The 21,455-nt window shown below is 40.2% G+C and overlaps 1 protein-coding gene across 4 annotated transcripts in view; it reads left to right on the top strand.

Moving 5' to 3' along the window:
* The first annotated feature begins 986 nt into the window (after nt 1-986).
* The window catches only part of UVSSA (UV stimulated scaffold protein A), a 110,184-nt gene continuing 89,715 nt past the window's right edge, over nt 987-21,455 (top strand). For 3 of the 4 annotated variants that reach the window (XM_074229962.1, XM_074229963.1, XM_074229964.1), the window contains exons 1-5: nt 987-1,128; nt 5,213-5,320; nt 8,215-8,545; nt 17,103-17,223; nt 20,144-20,632. In XM_074229962.1, coding sequence (XP_074086063.1) covers nt 5,223-5,320; nt 8,215-8,545; nt 17,103-17,223; nt 20,144-20,632 — 1,039 coding nt within the window. In that variant the 5' untranslated portion in view covers nt 987-1,128; nt 5,213-5,222. The remainder of the gene's footprint in view (nt 1,129-5,212; nt 5,321-8,214; nt 8,546-17,102; nt 17,224-20,143; nt 20,633-21,455) is intronic. The other variant, XM_074229965.1, reaches the window with a different exon arrangement.

Genomic DNA, 21,455 nt, shown 5'->3' with positions numbered 1-21,455 from the left:
CCTATCAGTGTCATGTCCAGAACCTAGCTTTTCTCTGTTGTTAGTGATATGGTATTCAGCAGTTATCTGTTGACATCAATGGTAATAATAATTGATATTAAATAACTATTTAAGGTTTGCAAAACTATGTGTGTGTATATACAGATACAAATATATCCATCTTTGTATCTCTTTATCCTCTTCCTCCTCCTCCTCCTCCCCTCTTCCTCCTCCTTCTCCTCCTCTTCCTCCTCCTCCTCTTCCTCCCCCTCCTCCCCTCTTCCTCCTCCTTCTCCTCTTCCTCCTCTCCTCCTCCTCCCCTCTTCCTCCTCCTCCTCTCTTCCTCCTCCTCCTCCCCTCTCCTCCCCTCTTCCTCCTCCTCCTCCCCTCTTCCTCCTCCTCCTCCCCTCTTCCTCCTCCCCCTCCCCTTGTCTTTCCCCTTTCGCAGCAGGGCCCGGCGCCCGTCCTCGGCCGTCTAGGCGCAGGTGGGCCCAGCAGGCGCCCCGCTGAGCTCGGGAGCAGGCAGCCCTGGCTCCAGGCGCTGCCTTTGGGACACCATCACGCAGTCCTGAAGGCTTTCTAAGAACTCTTCGCTTCTCCTTTGCCTCTGGCTCCCGCGGGCGCAGAGGGCAGCTTGCGGCTGGGCCGGCCCGAGGGAGGGACGCCGGGGGCCAGCTTAGCGCACTGTCTCTTTAAGGCCTGGTGGGCCCGCCCGTCCCGTTTTTGCTTTATCTCCAGACCTCCCAGTAGAACGTCTCGCGCCTTCTTACGTTGCACGCAAAGGACGTGCTGCGTCACTGCACCGCTCTCCGGTCGCCTCTTTCCTGCCCCCCCCTTTTATGCTAGACGGCCCCGCCCCCTCCTCCACCTTGAGCCCACCCCCTCTGCCCCGTTTAGCCAATGGTCAGGCCCGAAGGGAACCATGACGTAAGGGTTGGCCGCGGCCTAGGTCGCGCCCTCGCGGGGGTAGGACGGGTTGGACAGGAGCGACTTCCGGGAGGCGTGGCCAAGGAGGGGGCGCGGCGGCGGCGGCTGTGGTCTTGCCACCGGTGTCGCGGCCGGCTCCACGGGTGGGTGCTGCGGTGCCGGGGTGATGGGCCCGGTCTGACCTTCTGGAGGGGGCGCCATTGGCCTTGACCTTTGACCTAGGTAAAGTAGGGGTGGGGGAAGAAGGCGGGAGGCCTGGGGGTGCCGATGGGGCCCGGCGGAGCCGGGCCGGCTGCGCCCCTTTTTGAGGATCGCTCCGGGGGGCTCGCAGGTGTGCGTCCCCGTGGGGGGGGCGGCAAGGGGCGCGAATGCGCCCAGGGCAGGTTCCCCTCTGTCCGAGAAGGCCCGAGTTCGAATCCCCCTGCCGGCAGCCCCAGGCCCGGAGAGGCTGTGCCGCTGGCCGGGCCTGGGGTGATGTCTAAGAGGGCGGCCCTCGGCATGGGCGCCCGCTGGAGCAGCCAGCCCGGCGCTGCCCTTGCCCGGGCACCTGGCATCCTCCGCCTCCTGGCCCAGAGGGCCCTCCCCACTGGTCTCCCGGCCTCGGGCCTCCTCCCCGTCCTGGCCGTGTCCTCTCCGTGCTCTTTCCAGCTCCGTTGCAAGTGGCCCTTTCTTCAACTCTGCAGTCCCCTTGGTTTGGAAAAGCCCCGTGTCCTCTATTTTAGTTCTAATGCCCCCCACCTGTTTCTCCGTATGCCAGCCTCTTGAAACAGCTACATGTCCTGGGGTTCCAGACTCCGGACAACACGGGTTACAAGAAGAAGACGGGGGCTGGATCTGTGCTATAGAAAATCGCCAGTGAGGCCCCTCCCTCCACCAGTGAAAGCTGGTCCACTTCACTGCACCCTAGAACCTTGGGTTTGGACGCCGTTGTTTCCTTGGATTGGGGACTCCTTCAGGCTTTTGCTTCTTTTTTTTTGTATCCCCAGCTTTTAGCATCAGTGCTGGCACGGAGTAGGTACTTAAAAACATACTCAAAGACCAACAGTTCCCTTTGACAACTTCTGTATCTTAGCCTTTTCCTTAAAGGCTCAGCACCTGGAATATTGGTTTTTCAGCTGTGTCCAACTCTCTGACGATACTGGAGTGGTTTGTCATTTCTTTCTCTGGTTCATTTTACAGATGAGGAAACTGAGGCAAGCAGGTCACATGGCTAGGGCTCGATTTCAATTCAGGAAGAAGAGTCTTTCTGAATCCAAACCTGGCTCTTCCTAGCATATAGTAAGGTCTAGATGATTTAGAGGAATTGATTTGTCCAGGATTACAAAGCCAATGCATATCAGAGTGTGTGCCTGTTCATATATGTATGTGTGTATGTGTATACAAAACACACATACACATAAGCATGGCACTGATACCGCTGCAAACAGAAAATAACCTGGGAACTCAAGTAACCACCATTTGTAATATGGTTTCTTTGTATAACTGTTTTGAGTTGAAATTGGAGACTGAGAATATATTATCTCACTCTAATGGGAAGGAATTCCTCATCATGACAGCCAAATATATCCTATTACTATGTATGGGAATGTTGTATCTTGTCCAATCAGAGACTTGGAGGGCCCAGATGATTTAGTTCTATCTCTTTCTCTTCTAGTTGTTGATATTTGGGCTCAGGGAAGGGAAAGGATTTGTCTAATTTCATAGAACCATACATTTTAAAGAACTTTAGTACTGGAAATGACCTCAAAAGTCATCTAATTCAATCTCATTTTTCAGGTGAAAAAGTTGAGATTTTTTTTCTTTTAGGTTTTTGCAAGGCAAATGTGGTTAAGTGGCTTCCCCAAGGTCACACAGCTAGGTAATTATTAAGTGTTTGAGGTCGGATTTGAACTCAGGTCCTCCTGACTCCAGCGCCAGTACTCTATCCACTGTGCCACCTAGCCGCCCCGCCAGGATATTTTCTAGCCAGGTATCAAAGAATACTACAAGGCCATGTCCTCCTGAAAATAACCATAGTAATCCAGTCGCCTCTTTAGAACTTTTGAAAGAGAGCCTCTTCCCTGGGTTGAACTCCTGCCTCTCTTGCATGGAATACTGACCAGTATTTTCTATATATGTGATCTAGACTGTACCCTGTTTTCTCTATGAAGGACATAATCTTAGCCTACAAAACCTGCTTAGAGAATGATTTATCACTAATTCCCTAGTAGCTCTCCTTTCCAGGTATCTCTTTGAGGATCTGGAAAGGCTACAAGATTTCAGACAGTGTATATAACACATATCTGACCTCATCTTCCTTTCTGAATACTTTATTCTCATTGCTTCACAAGCTATCTAACTGTCAAGAATCTGTAGCATTGTTTGAAATCTTTTCAGTGGTGCCCTCAAACAGTTGATAAGGCATTTCCCAAAACAGCAGCTCTGACTGAGAACCCATACTTGAAATTGATATCATTTCTTCATTAAATCAATATACAGTTGTAAATAACTCATTTGGTTCAAAGCCTATTTTATTGTAGGAAAATAGGCTTAATGTATGCTGCTTAGACTGGCAGCTTAGGACTATGCTTCCTCTTTCTCCACATCCCCAGTAATATATCCTGACTGAACCTATCAAATTGGAGCCTCCTAACTCTTCTCCTTCTTCTTCTCTTCTCCCTCTTCCTTCTTTCTCCTTTTTTTTCTTCTCTTTCTTCTTTCTCTTCTTACTCTTTCTCCTCTTGTTCGACTTCTTCTTATTGTTTTTTTGTGCATTGATTCACAATAACAACATGTATTGGCCTATTAAGAATCTTAGCTAGGAAAAATTATTATAATAATAATTTCCTTCATCTTATTTGCTTCTATTCTCTTTCGTGTAAATGTATTTTCCAGATTTTGTTGCCGTTACTTTTTATATAGGCTGTATGTTTGTTCTGACTGCTTTCTTTACTCTGTATCACTTCAGATATCTTTCCATATTCATTTATAGTCTTCATATTTGTTCTTTGATGGTGCAATAATAATCCATTGCATTGATATGCTATAGTTGATTTCATCATTTCTCAGTCATTAGCCATATAGGCTGTTTCCATTTTTAAAAAAATTTTTGTTGTCATGGCTTTCTTTGCACCTACCCAACAGCTCAAAGTCATTGTTAAATTCAGTGTTACCAGTTCATTATGGGACTGGCATAAGACAGAAACTGTAGAAAGCAATGGGATATCACTGTTTATCAGAAATGGCCTGCCATCTGCTAAGGGGTGTCTGGGGAGATGTACTGTGTTGTATATTCCTTTCCAAAATTGCTTCTCCAGATGTATGTGCACCATCTTGCACTATGCCTTGGGGGATATATGATATCACTAGCAGCTAATAAAAACCTGTTTGTTAGGGGATTTTTATTATTTTTTCCTTTATAGGTTTTTCCAATATGTACTTGTTTTCAGAACAGATAAAATGAGTGTTGTGAGAACAGAATAATAGTTAAGTACTTTGTACCTTCCGAATTCTTTGTAAGCATTAATCCTCATAGCACCCTTGGGATCTGGTATAGTCTTGTTTCACAGCTGGAGGGATTTAAAAGAGTCACATATAGAACTGGGCAAATAGCTTAAATCAGAGGGAGTCTCCAAGTCAAATTGAAATTTAATTTTTCCTCTTCTCAAACTCAAAGGTGAGTCTTTAATCACTGAAAACCTTAAACTTTTCTACTTTTCCATGGAGCAGACTCCCAGAAGAATTTTTTCAAGCTTAACAATAGTATTTTTTTCTTTACTTGTGAAGATAGTTTGCAACATTCATTTTTTAAACAAAGTTTTTATTTTTTTTTCATTTACATGCAAAGATAGTTTTTCAACATGCAACCTTTTGCAAGTTTTTGAGTTTCACATTTTTCTACTACCCTCTGTTTACTCCCCCTTCTCATGGAAGTGAATAATCTGATCTAGATTGTACATGTGCAGTTGTGTTTAACATGTTTTCATATTAATCATGTTGTGAAAGAAGAATCAGAACTAAAGTGGAAAAAAAAAACATGAGAGAGAAACGACAGAAAACAAATTTTAAAAAGTGAACATAGTCTTCTTTGGTCTGTATTCAGACTCCACAGTTCTTTCTCTGGATGTGGATGGTATGTCATCATCCTTTTAGAATTGTCCTTGGTCACTGAACTGCTGAGAGGAGCTCAGGCCCTCATATTTGATTATCATGCAATATTGCTGTTAGGATGTACAGTGTTCTCCTGTTTCTGCTCATTTCCCAGATGAATTTTCAGTAATTTTTTCTTAAAAGGATCACGTCACAATTTAGTGTCTCTTTGTTGCAGTTTTCCAGATATGGATCAAAAACTTTCTCAGTTAGTGGAGGAACTCACCACTTCAGGAGAACCACAACTGGATCCTGAAAAAATGAAGGAAATGAAGAAAATCTGCAAGTATGTCCTGGGATTGGGGAGTCATGGAAAGTAGGGTTCAGGGTGTCTACTGGGTGCCACTAGGGATAAAAAGAGAGGTAAGAGAGAGTCCCTGCTCTCCAGGAGCTCACTGTCCAACAGGGGAGAGGCAACATGAAGATAACTCTGTGCAGATAAGACACTGACAGTACTGAGGGAGATCAAGAAAGGTTTCTGGTAGAAGGCTGAAGGAAACTGGGATTCTAGAAGGGAGAGATAAGGAAGAAGCAGTTTCTAGGCATGGGAAACAGTCAGTGGAAATGCTGGCATCAAGAGTTAGAGTGTCTTTTGCAAGGAATAGCAGGGAGGCCAAGGTGACTGGATCTCAGTATGTGAGAAGATTGAAAAGACAGAAGACTATGACATTTGAATGCCAAATTCAGTTTTTTATATTTGATCCTGGAGGCCACAGGTAGCCACTATAGTGGAAGCATTAAAAAAAAAAGATGTTGCAAAGGTAAAATTGACAGACCTGGTAACAAGTTGATATGGGGGTGAAGGCAGTGAGAGATTGACGAGCTGCGAATGAAGAACACATTGTGGACTTGGGTGACTGGGAGAATGGTGGTACCTTTTACAGTAACAGGCAAGTTTGGAAGAAGGGGGGATCAGGAGGAAAGATAATGAATTCAGTTTTGGACATGTTGAATTCAAGAGCTCTACAGAGACAGCTAGATCAACATAGCTAGTATGCAGTTGGAGATACTAGTCTGAGGATTAGGGAAAAAGTTAGGATAGGATACATAGTTCTGAGAATCATTAGCATAGATCATTGAATTCATGGGAATTGACAAAAATCATTAAGTGATACAGTATAGGAGAAGAGGGCCAAACACATAGCCCTGGAGACTCCTCACCATTATCAGGCATGACTTAAAAGGTAAAGATCAATAACCAGAAAGAAGACTGAGGGATGGTCAGACAGGTAGGAGAACCAGGAGAGAGCAGTATCACAAAATCCTAGTAAGAAGAGAATATTGAAATGAAGATGATCAAAAGGGACAGTGATTCAGGGAGAATGAGTACTGAGAAAAGGCCATTGGATTTGAACATATAGCAACCTTAAAAAAATCAGTTTCAGAAGAATGACAAGATTAGAAGCCAGATTGCAGAGAATTAAGAGAAGGTGAGAGGAAAGGAAATGGAAAGGAAGTCTTTTTTTTTTTTAGGTTTTTTTTTTTTTTGCAAGGCAGATGGGGTTAAGTGGCTTGCCCAAGACCACACAGCTAGGTAATTATTAAGTGTCTGAGACCGAATTTGAACCCAGGTACTCCTGACTCCAGGGCTGGTGTTTTATCCACTGCACCACCTAGCTACCCCTGAAAGGAAGTCTTTTCAAGGAGTTTAGCCTCAGAAGGGAGGAGAGATGAGGAGAGGGGAGACATGAGCATGTTTGTAAGTAGTAGTAAATAAACCAGCATATAGAGAGAGACTGAAGATAAGTGAAAGAGTAGGGATGATAGAGGGGGCAATCTGCTGGAGAAGACAGGAAGGAATGGGATCATTTGTGCAGCAGTGGGAAAATCTGTCATCCTGTGACTTTCCCTTTAGACAGCCATCTCCTATTCCATTTATGGCCTACTTCTAACCACACTTATCTCCATCTGTCTTCTCTCTTTTTCCCACAAGGGTGACTTCCAATCTTCATCTCATTTTCTGGGTCAAAAATTAGGAAGCAAGAAAGATGGTGGGGGTGGGAAGTGAAATCAAATTCTTTTTACAAGGTATTAGTGTTCTAATGTAGTTAATAAAATGGGTTTCTTTTGGGCTTTCTCTTTAAAGGGAACTTTGTTATTTACTTAGTTTTCCTTCATAGATCACAACTGTTCTAATTCCTTTGCATATTGGGTAATTCTCAACCATTTATTTCTGTAAATTGTTCACAGAAGAATCAGCCAAGATGCTGGAGGCATTCCTTGGTTCTTTTAACAATTGGAGGGTACCAGTGTCCTCTATCTCTTTGTTCTCATTCATAATCCATGATTAATCCATCCTTCCCCAAACATACATGTCCTTGTTACTATCTTTGACTCCACTTTGTGGCTTTTACCTTCTGTGTATATTTCCATTAACCTTTGGTATACTTGAAATTTTGTTTCTTCTGAGATTTTGCTATTCTTTTTTCTTTAAAAATCTTTATTTCCAGATGAATTTAAGTACCTGTTGGATGACTTTTTTTTGTTTTTTAGTTTTTACAAGGCAATGGGTTTAAGTGGCTTGCCCAAGGCCACATAGCTAGGTAATTATTAAGTGTCTGAGGTCAGATTTGAACTCAGGTCCTCCTGACTCCAGGGCTGGTGCTCTATCCATTGCATCACCTAACCTCCCCTGGATGACTCTTGTTTTTGTTTTTTTAGTTTTTCCAAGGCAAATGGGGTGAAGTGGCTTGCCCAAGGTCACACAGCTAGGTAATTATTAAGTGTCTGAGGATGGATTTGAACTCAGGTACTCCTGACTCCAGGGCCGGTGCTCTATCCACTGCATCACCTAACTGCCCCTGGATGACTCTTTAAAAGGATTTCTTACCCTGCTTTCTCTGGCATTGTGGTTAAGATTTCTAGTTTGTAACTCTAGAATATAACCCTTCTTGCTCTGTGTCTGAAGTACCAAAGAATGATAATTTTCTCATCATTTAAAGAAAGTTTCTTTCCTTAGAAATATTAGGAATGTGTGAAAAGAACACAGTTTCAGCCTAGGAATCCAGTTAGAAACATCTAAAAGTTGTAAACTTATTGATTGATGTGGGGATTTATCTTGAGCTATTAGCTTAAAGTTATATTCTATTTCTATATAAATAAGTCTTAAAATTAGGAGAAAATACTAAACCAAATTATATTTCAGGCTTTTCTGGCTAAGGATTGTTAATATTTCAACAGATCTTCAGAGGAGCACATCAGTCATGCCTACCATTTACTTATGACTCAATTGAATCAAGAACATGCTGAGATACGTTTCTCAGCTTTTCAGATTGTGAATGAGCTCTTTACCAGGTCACATCAATTTCGGACACTAATTATTTCCAACTTCCAAGAATTCCTGGAACTCACAGTAGAAACAGACTACGAGCAGCCTCTTCCACCCCCAAAAGAAGTAGCCCAGAAACTGAAGAAAGCTGCACTCAAAGCTATTACAGAATGGAATGAAAACTTTGGAGATGCCTACAAGAAGCTTGCTCTTGGATTTCATTTCTTAAAACATAACAAAAAGGTATTTTGCATTATCTTTATCATCATAGCATTTCATGTTTCTATGATGTTTATAACATACTTTGCCTCTCAACTCTGAGCTAGTATTCCTTCAAGTTTTTCCTTTACAAACAAAAAACTAAATTTTGTGACAGAATTTTCAAAAATGGTTTCATTATTTGCAAGCATTCATTGCATTTTCCCATGTCTGAGATATCATTCTCTATTCCATGGGACTACTGTTTATTTTCAAGACATGCTCTTTGGCATCATTTGTAACCAATCTGTATATCCCAAAGAGGTTTCTGCAGAGGAGTTGTCAGTTCCTGAATTCTTTATTGCAGGGTTTACTTTAGCCCTGGAGCAGTCAGACTCTAGTTCTGGACCTATTTCTTAGGTGGAAAGGCAGTAGGGTAAAGTTGAGAGGGATTTTCTTCCTGGTGGTCATGTATGTTAACTTTTTTGGTAAGCCCATTTTAAACCCATGTCTATAGATCATTACAGTAACAGTAGGCTGAAAATGAGATCCATTTATTTTATCATTTATAGCTCATAATTATTAGATTACAAATCTAAAGTAATTTTCAATAAAATCTTAGAGATAGCATTGTCAATTGAATATTCTGTTGCTATACTATTGCCTACCATGGAAATATGCAAAACAAAGGGGTGCTTCATGACCTTTCTTAAATTTCCTCGATTATAAAAGAACAGTGTTTTCTGCCTTTTCTTCATTGAGGTGTTGTCAGATTTCATAAAGTTGAGCAGCTAGAAGCACCCTAAGGACACTCTTATGTGAGGTAGAGAAAGAAGATGACCCCTGCAGAGCAGATCCCAAGGCAGAGATAGTAAGGCTTGCTTGAAGATTTGCATTTATCTAAAATAAGATTCTCTAAATATTTCATATGTAATGGAGTTGTCTGTGAATATAGTAGAAAAAATATAGTCAACCAGCATTTCCACATAATTCTTTAGTTTGGAGTTGCAACTTTTATTAATTGATTTACTGTGATGGATTCCAAAAGGGCATTTCCTAACCAGAGCTCATAGAGTTTGGCACCACACTTGAACTCCATCTAAATGATGTGACTGAGGGAGGAATAGCTGGAAAAGGGAAGAGAGAACAGGGAAGGTGAATAAGTTTTAGCATTATTACACCTGTGTAGAACAGAGAGGTTTGGGATGGAGTGCATAATAGGATTTTTCCTGCCTGTGTCTTAACCTGTGTCCCACAAGAGAGAGGTAGTCTTACCTGATCTTGGACTTAAGGGTATGTCTGATAGAGTAAGATCATTTCCCTGGCACTCCCTGTTTATCATTTCCTCTCTTCAAGCAGGTTATTTTAGAATTTTTTTTTTTCAGATTATACATCTTACAGTAAATGAAGATTGCTTAACTCTTATCTCTCTGTCATTTTCTCCTCCATAAGGAGGCATAAGAATACTAAGAGAGGTAGGGAAAGATGAGTAAGGTGAGTTTATTTTGTCCTTTATTTTCTAGGTAGATTTTTTTAACTGAAGGACAAAATTAAATGGAAAATTATTTCAATTTAATAAATATTTAGGAGTCTGCTGTGTGTAAAACATGGCATGATCTGGGAATGCCAAGATGAAAAAGGACATGGTGCCTGCCCTCCTAGAGCTTATTGTCTAATAGAGGGAGTACAGTTCTCCACAAATTTATTGAAAGATAGAGATATATTCAAGGCTAGAAAAACATTTGAAGAAAATTGGATGAGGGGAGGGAAGGCGACACCTAAAAATAAAGGGAGAGATGGATTTAAGTAGATGGTGACCAACATCCATTCAAGCCTATGAGAATGAATAGAGTTAGAAAAGTGCAACCTCCTCCATCAAGGAGTTTGCCTAGAACTGTAGAACAGTTAAATATTGAAACTCTGGAAGCATTTGTTTATATCAGTGAATCAATTCTATATGCTATTGTAATCCATAGTACTCAGAATTTAAACAATAAGCAAACCATCAATTTGCTATGGTAGCTATCATCACATTGGCTCCAACAGGATTCAGTATTTAGCTTAAGATCAGGGTCTCGGAACAGAGATGGCAATGGAATAGAAAATTACAAAGACTGTAAGAGAAATGAGGGTCCATTTTTGCCATCAAGCCATATAGCATTTATGGCTATTTATGCTTCAATGTTTCAAACACTTAAGATTTCATCATTATTGATGCCCTCTCTCACTCATGCCTTCAAGTGGGTGTTTAATGATTCCTGAGACCTTCAAAAATGTATCCCCTTGTGGCCAGCTGCCCAGTGATGAGCCTTTCTATACTTAGCAAGGCTAGCTCTTGCAAAAGATTCTGTGTATTTCCAGGACCATTTGGGAGCTCTGTTTATATATAGTCTTCTCTAACTCCAAATCACTTCCATAACATGTTGAGATGTCAGAGGATGGCTTTAGTGGATAGTTTTTTTTATGCTGGAAAATATGATTTATATTCAAGAAATAAAAAACCAAGCACTCATAAAATACTCATAAGCATCACTCCTGTACAATATATTCTTTTCTTTCTTTTTTTTTAGGTTATACATGTGCAGTCATGCAAAACATATTTCCATATTAGTCATGTTGTGAAAGAAAACACAGACCAAAAAAACCCAAATAAACCAAGAAAAATAAAGAAAGTAAAACAAAAAGTTTGCTTCGATCTGCATTCAGACTCCATCAGTTCTTTCTCTGGAGGCGGATAGCATTTTTCATCCTAAGTCCTTTGGAATTGTCTTAGATCATTGTATTGCTGAGAATAGCTAAGTCATTCACAGTTGATCATCGTATAATACTGCTGTTACTGTATACAGTGGTCTCCTGGTTCTGCTCACTTCACTTTGCATCAGTTCATGTAAGTCTTTCCAGGTTTTTTTGAAAGCATCCTGCTTGTCATTACTTATAGCACAATAGTTTTCAATCACAATCATATACCACAACTTGTTTGGTCATTCTTCAGTTGATGGACATTCCCTCAATGTCCAGTTCTTTGCCATTTAGTAAATATTTCTATTGTACTATTGACCATACTAGCATATTTTCTTTAAGCTATGAAATTTATACCTATGGTATGGTTTATAGTAAAGATAGTTGCTCAGCATATTTTTTGATAAGAAAATAATGCTTATGAAATTGTTTCTCTGCTGGAAAAAGCACTAAATTTGGAAAGCCAGGACATGAACTCTTTTTTTCTTTGAATATTATGTTATTTTGTTTCATTTTTTTCCAATTACATGCAGAGATAGTTTTCAACATTCATTTTTGTAAGATTTTGAGTTCTGCATTTTATAAACCTTCCTCCCTACTTTCCTCCCTCCTTATGACAGTGAGTAATCTGATATAGTTAAACATGTACAATCAAGTTTAACATATTTCCATCTAAGTCATGTTGTGAAAGAAAATTCAGAACTAAAGTGAGGAAAAACCATGAGAAAGAAAAACGAAAACAAGTAAGTTTTTAAAAATGATAATAGTATACTTTGGTCTGCATTCAGACTCCATAGTTCTTTCTCTGGATGTGGATGGCATTTTCCAACACAAGTCACCTAGAATTGTCCTTGGTCACTGAACTGTTGAGAAGAGCTGAGTCTATCATAGCTGATCATTTGATCATCACACAGTGTTGCTATAAATGTGTAGAATGATTTCCTGGTTCTTCTAACTTCACTCAATATCAATTCATGCAAGTCTTTCCAGGCTTTTCTGAAGTCTACCCACTCACAATTTCTTATAGAACAATAGTGTTCCATCACATTCATATACCATAAATTTTTCAGTCATTCCCCAATTGTTGGACATCCCTGTAAATTCCAATTCTTTGTCAACACAAAAAGAGCTGCTTTAAATACTTTTGTATGTGTGGATTTTTTCCCCCTTTTTAAGATCTCTAGGTCACAGACCTAGTAATGGTATGCTGAATCAAAGACAATGCACAGGAGCAGCTGGGTGGTGTAGTGGATAGAGCATTGGCCCTGGAGTCAGGAGGACCTGAGTTCAAATATGGTCTCAGATACATAATGATTACCTAACTTTGTGACTTTGGGCAAGTCATTTTAACCCCTGCCTTACAAAAACTAAAAAAAAAAAAAAAAAAAAAAAAAAAAGGACAATGCACAGTTTGATTACTCTCCAGAATGGTTGGATTAGTTTACAACTCCACCAACAGGGCATTAGAGGACATGAGCTCTTGTCCTAGCTCTAAACCTTTGTGACTATGTGTCTCTGGACCTATTTATGTATCTGTAAATGGAGAGATTGTACAAGATGATCTTTGGGTTTTCTTTTAAGGCTAAATCCCAGGATCTGGTAACTTCATATGAATTTTTGCATTCCTTATGTTAGGTTTTCATGGTAAGAGCATGGAATAGCTTGAATAAATGAATCTTCATCCTTATATAGCACCTGGGAGGCATATGTACCTTATAAATATTTTATGATATATCTAAGATCATATCCCAATGAACATTTTTCTTCTTACTGTCTTTTGAATGAGAACATTTTTTAAATGTCCATTTAATTTTCTTTTTTGTTGTTTAACTTCAGGCTTCAGAGCAGTTTCTTTTAAAGTCTTGTAGTGAACCACTTAAATAAATGATGGCAGAGTCCACTGTTCTCTATTATCTTTAGATAAATAAAACAGTTTTCAGTTTGGAGTTTGTAAAATGTTGGAATAAATTGATAAGAGGTGGGCAGTAGTATTTTTCATTTTTACCCAAATATACTTTGAGTGAAACTGGAAAATACCTTTCCCTGGCTTAAATGAACACATATCTTGTTAAGCAAAGGAGTTTGATTTTGAAGTTGAGTCCTTGGCCTTTCCCATTAGATTTTCTCCCAACAAAACAGGAAGTATTTTTTTTATCACCTTATGATTTAAGAGGGGTGACATATTTGCAATTCTGTACTACCTTTCACCAGGAGAATCACATACTTCATCACATACTTTACAAGATTCAATTACTCAAGTTTACTATACTTCTGAGTGGTAGGGAAAACATTTTTAGCCCATTTTGCAGGGGAGTAGAGCTGAGCGATCTGAACTGAAAACATTATAAAAGAGACTTGTTCAATAATATGCAATGACACCTTGTGCTTTCAGAATTATTCAAACTGTGGAACTTTCATGGCTGGGTCCATGTTTGACCTTTGGCAGGATTCTTCTCTGTACTATCAAGGCAGTTATTCATTTCCAAGTACTATGAATAAGAAAATGTTATTGTTTTATTTACTAGGAGAACTTGGAATGGAGGCAAGAATGAGGGAGGTGGAGGCATTTGACTTTCTTCCAGATAGTATGAATTGAATCAATGTAACTTTATCTTAGCATGTGTTATCTTGACTTTTGTAGAGTGCTTGTTGTTTGGGGATATCATTGTTTGATGTAGTTCAGCAAATATTTGTTAATGAACATTTACCCTGCCAAGACAAAGTTTGAAAATTCAATATTCCCCACCTTATGTTAATATGGCATATGTTAATAAGAACTGAGATTATACCTGGAGTCAGGAAATCTTGAGAACAAATCTAGTTTTAGTTAGTTAGCAGCTGTGTGATCCTGGGCCTAATAATAGCAATTCATATTGCCATAGTGCTTTAGAGTTTATGAAGTACTTTACAAACAAACATTAGCTCAGTGACCCTCAAAAGTATCCTGTGAGACAGGCTGTGATAAAGTCGAGTCAGACAAAATAATCTTGGGAAACTTCAGGTGGGAACAATCACTTTCAGATCTCCTTGGAGACATGGAGACCAATTAGACCAGATGAAGTGACTTGTTCCTTGGCCACTTGGGCTATTGTGACAGACCTAGGACCCAGCTCTCCTGACAACAAGTTCTTTTTACTGCAGCATGCTGTTTCTCATAGTCATAGAATCCTGGAGTTGACAGGGATCTCGGAAGGCAATCTAGAATAGCATGTAGTTAATGGAGATCATCTAAAGAGTAGTCTCAGTCTTTCTCTTGAATACCTTCAAAGACAGGGAATTTGTTAACCAATGAGGCAATCCATACCCCTTTGGACAAAAGGAAATGCCATAGGAATATTTCTTTATTTCTAGCCTGTCAAGACCATTTTTGAATCCTGATTCTTCTCTCCGATATGCTTGCTGTCCCTTCCATATGTTTGCTCTCCTTCCCAGCTTTACGTCAACCACAGGTTTGATGTGACACCTTTCCTTTCATCCAAGTTACTGCTAAAAATGTAAAGGAGCAACATTTATCAGCATTTAAGTCATTCATCCTCAGCTTTCAGAATAGAGACCTCACTCTTCTATGCTAGATTCCATTAAGGCAAGGGAAAAGAAGATACCAGTTTATGTGGGTTTGTTGAATTTTATAACAGTAAAAAGTCAAGAATATTCCATCTTAGGGAGAAATGACAAACCCTGGTTGTCCTAAAGGACCATTTTTCTTGTAGCATGCTGCTTTGACAGCTTTCAGAAACCAAGTTTGAGAATTTAACTGAAACTGAGACTATACCTGGAGTCAGGAAATCTTGAGAACAAAGCTAGTTTTAGTTAGTAGCTGTGTGATCCTGGGTAAGTCACTTCACTTTTTTTGGCCTAAGTTTCCTCATCTATAAAATAGGGATAATAACACCTACCTCTTATGGTTGTTATAAGGATCAAATGAAATAATATTTGCAAAAAATACTTAGCACAGTGTATAACATATCATAAGTACTGTATAAATGCTAATATCTTTACTAATAATCTGAATTCATGAAAAAAATCATGGCTTCCTAATTTCAAGTCCACCATTCAGCCACTCTGATATTAATTCAGATATTTTTCACTATTGGATTGACTGCTCTTGGCACCTACTGCTGGGAAAATGTGCTTTGGAGCATGTGTTCTTTTTGCCATTCTTATATTGTATAAACTGAAGTGACTTGTGTGGCTTAAGGGAACCACAAGCTTACTGGGGGTGGAGGAGAATTCCCTGGGAGGGGACCTTAGAAAGCAGTTTATGGCTTCACAGATCAGCGCAGCTTCCTGCCATCCATGTGAAGTTTCTCTGTTGGTTAGTGAAATTAAGTTAAATGGCTCCTTCTGATCAAAGCTTGGATTTAAAAAAAAATGATTGAATGAAAAAGTATTAAGTGGTAACTTCAAAACCTTGGGCTAAGCTCTGGGTTAAAAATAGAAACTCCAGTCAGCCTCTGACCCCCCCCCCCCCCCCCCCCGAGCTCACACTCTGGTAGCGGGGAGACACTAGAAGAAGAGGTTTCAACTGCTGGGAAGTTAGAAAGGTCCAGTGGTCTTTAGGGTATAGCTGATAACCTACTCTTTGAGACCCATGAGAAGACATGGGGAGCCCCTAGTCTTTCATATTGGGTGAGGATAATTGTAAAACAAAATAATCAGAAAACTGATTTTGATGAAAGTCTTCCTTAGTATTAACTAAAAATTCTTTGATTTATTTTAAATCATGCTGAGGCATGCATTACTACATGAGGGAAGTAAAAAGTTGAATTGTGTGAGTAGGAAGGCAGCAGCTGTTATCAGTAACCCCAAGTGAAGGTGCCAACTGGTCTCCCACCTCGGTACCAATGTAAAAATGCAGAGAGCCTATACTTCTCACCTAGTGCCCCTGAAGCTAGTTCCTTCCATCACCGACTGCTGAAAGGAGGGCAAGTAAGAGAGCCAGGCGAAGTCTTAGACTAGACTGTGAAGCGCAGGGAAGGGACTTTCCCCTCAATCCAGGTGACTGTCTCTGTCTGCTTCCCTTAGTTTTATGTGTTCATGGGGAAAATCTTGTGTTTCAGACCTTGGTGTTTGAGGTTTTAGCCACAGGCCTGGGTGATGTGACCCAAGCACAAACTTGAATCTGAGTCTTTGGAGTCCAGATCCAGTGCTTGCCCCCTCATAAGGTGTTTGCTTCTTTAAGAGTGGCAGAGCTGGGGGCGGCTAGGTGGCGCAGTGGATAAAGCACCGGCCCTGGAGTCAGGAGGACCTGGGTTCAAATCCTGTCTCAGACACTTAATAATTAGGTAGCCGTGTGGCCTTGGGCAAGCCACTTAACCCCATTTGCCTTGCAAAAAAAAAAACAAACTAAAAAAAGAGTGGCAGAGCCTCTCACCTGACCCATGCCAGCTTTCAGTCTTCAGCTCTGCATGTCTTCTTAAACAGGCAACTTACTGACCTCTTATTCCATAAATTAATGTCTCAGTGCCATAAGTTTTCTCATGCTTTGGTGCTTGATTTCTTTTTTAAAGTGTCTGCATACTTAAATATCAGTAGTAAAACCCCCAGAATTATTGTATACTTTTAATAGATATATAATGTGTTGATCTTAAATTCAAGGCCTCAAATATTCCAGACACTGTGGGAGAAGGGAAAGAATCCTGATTTGAATGGCTGTCTGCTCAATTTTCCAATCTGTGTAATGGGTACTTTGATTGGCTTCACCTCCCAGGGTTGTCCTAAGGATGGAAGGTAATGAGTGTGAAAGTGCTACTAGTCAAAGGCTTCTTATTTTTGATATCCAGTAAAACTTCTTTTTAGCAGACATTTGAAGCTCTTTGATATCTTCCACAGACAAGTCTAATATTTATTTTTAATTTCTTAGGTGGATTTTCAAGATGTTAATGCCAGGACTTTGGCTGAAAGAAAAAGGGACGAGGAGAAGCAGAAACGGTTAGAAAACATCTATAAAGAAAGGGCCAAAAGAGTGGAAAAAGAAATGCAAGGCAAGTTGTCAAAAGCCATGTTCATTAAGAGAAAAAATTTTTTTAAAAAAGGTCTAAAATGCCTGTGCTATTCCTGTTAGAGTGTGGTCTATAATGATCTCTTAACCCTCTGTTTCTTCAACTGTAAAGTGAAGTGAAGGGAGCAGTTAGTTCTTAAGCTCTGCTTCCTTTACTTACTTGTCAAGCAAGGTCTGAATGTGCTTTAGCTGGGTGAGCTTCCTTCGAAGTGCAAGTGAAGTTCCTGACCATTGCAGAATACTCAGCACAGAGCAGACCATCCCCTAGTGTCCACTGCTTGCCCTTGTGGAGCCCGGCTGGTTCCTGACATACATAGCACTAACATCAACTAAAGGTAGGATGTAGGACCTAGCCAGGGCAGGGAAGGCAAAATGAGATCTGGGGGTTCAGTGAGCAAGGTTGCTCCTAGAGTGCCAGCTCGGTGACCCAGTGGATGGAGTGTGGGCTCAGATACTTACTAGCCTGGGGCCTTTAAACCATGTTTGTCCCAGTTTCCTCGACTTCCTCCCAGTGTTGCTGAAATAATATTTGTAATGGGCTTAGCCCAGGCCTTGCAGCATAGGAGGTCCTAAAGGAATGCTTATTTCCTTTCCTTCTGATCATCATCGGCTTTGCTTTTCAGAACAAACCTTTGAAAGATGAATATGTACAATATTTAATAACACTAATGAAAATAAATACATTATTGTACATACACTTGCTACTCTGTAATGAAGTCTAAAAAGTAAGCCTCTTTGTGTACTGCTGCTTCAGCAAAATTTGTAAAGCGATGGGAGCAAGATAATTTAATGCCTCTTCTCCGCCATCTAGTGGCCTTGCTCAAACTTGGCTGGATTATTAGCATGTCCTTGTCATTTCCTTGCTTGTCTGGGACACCTCTGGCAAGCTAGTGAAGCCTATGGACCCCTTCTCAGATGAATTTTTAAGAAAATTTATTAATTGAAGGAGGTACTAAATTTTAGTTAGAGGTCAATGAAAATAAAGATGTATTTTTTTTCTCATTCAAATTCTTGAAATTTGTCCTTAAACTGGGGTGTGGGTGGGGCTGAGGTTCTAAGGTTAAGAACTCCTTCAACCCTTAAACTACTTGAATTGTGGTCTTCGGGTCACCAATAACCAGAATTTCTGAGCTATCTGTCCCATCTACTGCTCTTTGCCAAAGAATTTCTTCTAGGTCAGTATCCTTTGGTTTGCTTTATTTTTGGCCAGTAAAAAGTCTACATTTCATGAAAAAATGTCAGGAAAGTGCCTAAAGAGGTTGGTGAATAGCATCTGGAGGAGAAGAGGGAGAGGGAACAAGACTGAAATATTACAGTTGTCTCCTTTAAGAAAGTTCTCTGAAGTGCTCAGAATCAGAGTTTGGGACAACAGTCCTGTTATTCCTTTGTCCTTTGACCACTTCTAGATTCTTGTGTTTGACTCTGGGGAATGTGTTTTCAGAAAGGCATTGAAAAACTGGAACAGATCTAGAGGAAGATGACCAAGATAGTGAAGGAACTAGAAACCATGGGCTAAAGGGATAAGGTGAAAGAATAACGTGAAAAAAACTGGGGAAGAGAAAACTTGGGTGATCAGTATTTTTAGGTATTTGAATGAGGGCTAGAGTTGTTATGCTTTATTTTAAAGGACACAGTGGCAGATTTAGGCTCAGGAAGATGAACGTTCTAACACACTCTCCAAAGGGAAGTGTTTTGCCTTAGGAGATTGTGAATTCCTTGTCATTAGAGGCCACCAAGTGAAGGCTGAGGAATGACTCATTTGGGGAATTTGTAGAGGGGATACCTATTTAAGGAGAGTTTGTACCTTTACAATTCTGAACTTCTGGGACACCTCCCTTTTCATACCACTTTCCTTCCTTTTTGACTTGGGTTCAGATTTAAAACTTGGAGAAAGCATCTCATTTGAACAAACCGTTACCTTAGTTAAAACTATTTGTTCTGTGTTCTTTGATATCCTCACCTGAATGATAGTATTTTGATTGTCTCAGGATTACCTGGAGAACCTGCCAAGGGATCTTAGGGCCCAGAGACCCCACTTTGAGAAACACTAACCAAGGGATCATTTAACCAATTAGAAGCCAGTACATAGATAAGAGTTTTAATAACCCTAAAGTATTAGAGAGTCTCCCTCCCTCCCAGGGAATATTATCTTCACCTGGAGTAACTGGCCAATTATAGAAAGAAAAGTGGCAGGAAGGAGAACTAGTAACAAAGCAGAGGAGTGTGTTGAATAATTCATAGAACATTTATTCTTTTCTTAGGTAAGTAAAAAGTCAGCTTGGGATTGGGAATTCAGTGTCCCTTAATAATTCTAAGCCAACAGCGAACTTTACCAAAGCTATTTCTGCTGTAACATCTCACTTGGTATTCATAGATCTACCAATGGCCTGCCAAAACAACATACGTTTTAGGAACTGCAGCATCGTTACCTAGTGTCATCTCTGAGAATAACCTTGCAGATCCATCTGTTGTTCTTTATGGTTTATTAAGCAATTAAAAAGCCATCATTGATAAACACACTGAAGGTTTGAGTAGAATACTCAGTGGGAGGAGTTGTTTTTAGAGGTTGTGTGTGTGTGTGTGTGTAAGGGAGAGGGATATATATATATATATATATATATATATATATATATATAGAGAGAGAGAGAGAGAGAGAGAGAGAGAGAGAGAGAGAGAGAAGAGAATATGTGAATATGATTGTGAACATAGAACACTTTTATACCCCATCACAACCTTTCTTATTTGGTTTGAAGAGAAACCTTTCCTCTGACAGATATAGGAGAGTTTGCCTTCTCCCTCTTAGTGGAGGAAACTGAGGCCATAGGTATGGATTTGCTTTTGAGATTTTGGTGTTTACTAATCCAACCAAGCAGCACTAAAATACCTTTCCTGTCATTTGGCAGATATGTCTGAAGAAATTGAAATGTGCTTAATCGAGATGGAGAATTGCTTCAGACTGTTAATGCCCTTTGACTTTACCATGAGAGATGTGGAGGAAGGAACAGTGTTAACCAAGCCTGCTAGGGCAGACAGAGAGGCCTCCTCACTGACCTTGAATGGTGCGGTCACACACCCATTGTCTGGTTTGAGACCTGATGACCAAGAACAGCCTTGCTGCAGCAAAGACTTACTTCCTCCATCTCTCTGTCTTAAAGAGGTTGGAAACAGAGATTGGCCAATGAGATCAAGACCCCCAGGACCAAAGGAGGTGGATCACAGGGTATATGTAGAAGGAGATGATTCTGATGATGATGATGATGATGACGACGATGATGATTACAATGATGACGACGACGACGATGATGATGATGATGATGGGGATGGGGAAGACTTTATAAGAAGCCATGGTCTTGGCTCACATAAGTACTCTCTGAACTTGGAAATCCCCACAGGTAAAAATGACCTCATTTCTGTACCTTTATGGCTTATAGTATGCTTTCCTCACAACAATGTATGAGTATTTATTTTTCATTTTTAGTTTATTCCATAATTCTTGACATCCCAGCCAAACTGGACTATTACTAGATTTTCCAGAGATTTGGCATTATATCCCCTTCCTCTGTGTATTTGAACAATTGTCCAGGATGCTGAAAGGCCCTTCCTCATCTCTGCCTCACCTGCAAAGTGAAGATCAGGTACCACCTTATCCATGAGTCTTCCCCTGATCCCCTCCTTTTTCCCATTTGTTGGTGTTCTCTTCCCCTCATATTATCTTGTGTTTCTTTGTCTGTGTCTGTGTTTTATCACCTTAGTAGAAAGTAAGCTGCTGGAAGTCTGCAATTGTTTGTTTTTATGTTTGTATCCTCAGGTCCTAGCATAATGCCTTGTACATAGTAGGTAATTGATAAATGTTAACTGATAATCTTACTGAAATGAGACTCAGGGAGGTTAAATAATTTGCTTGTGAGCCTATGGCTAGTTAAATATTGGAGGGAGAAATTGAAATAGGGTTTCCCAATTTCAAGTTTAGTCTTCTTTCCATCACGAGTCATTTATTACACTTTGAAGTTTCACTCTTTATTGGAGAGACCACTTGAAAAAATTTTAATTAAATACATTTTATTTTTCTTTGGCTAGCATGATCTTTATTGAAAGTGGACATTTTCATCTCTTAATGGCTCTAAGCTTGCTTAACCCGGGTTTCTCCTTGAATTCTTGTCCTGTGGTTTCCTATTATCTCCCTTACATTTTTGCCAGCCGTGAATCTTCAGGGCC

The sequence above is a fragment of the Macrotis lagotis genome, chromosome 3 (assembly GCF_037893015.1).
Source record: "Macrotis lagotis isolate mMagLag1 chromosome 3, bilby.v1.9.chrom.fasta, whole genome shotgun sequence".
Classification (NCBI taxonomy): domain Eukaryota; kingdom Metazoa; phylum Chordata; class Mammalia; order Peramelemorphia; family Peramelidae; genus Macrotis; species Macrotis lagotis.
Note: the sequence above shows the minus strand (reverse complement) of the source record. Positions and strands in the feature narration are given on the sequence as shown.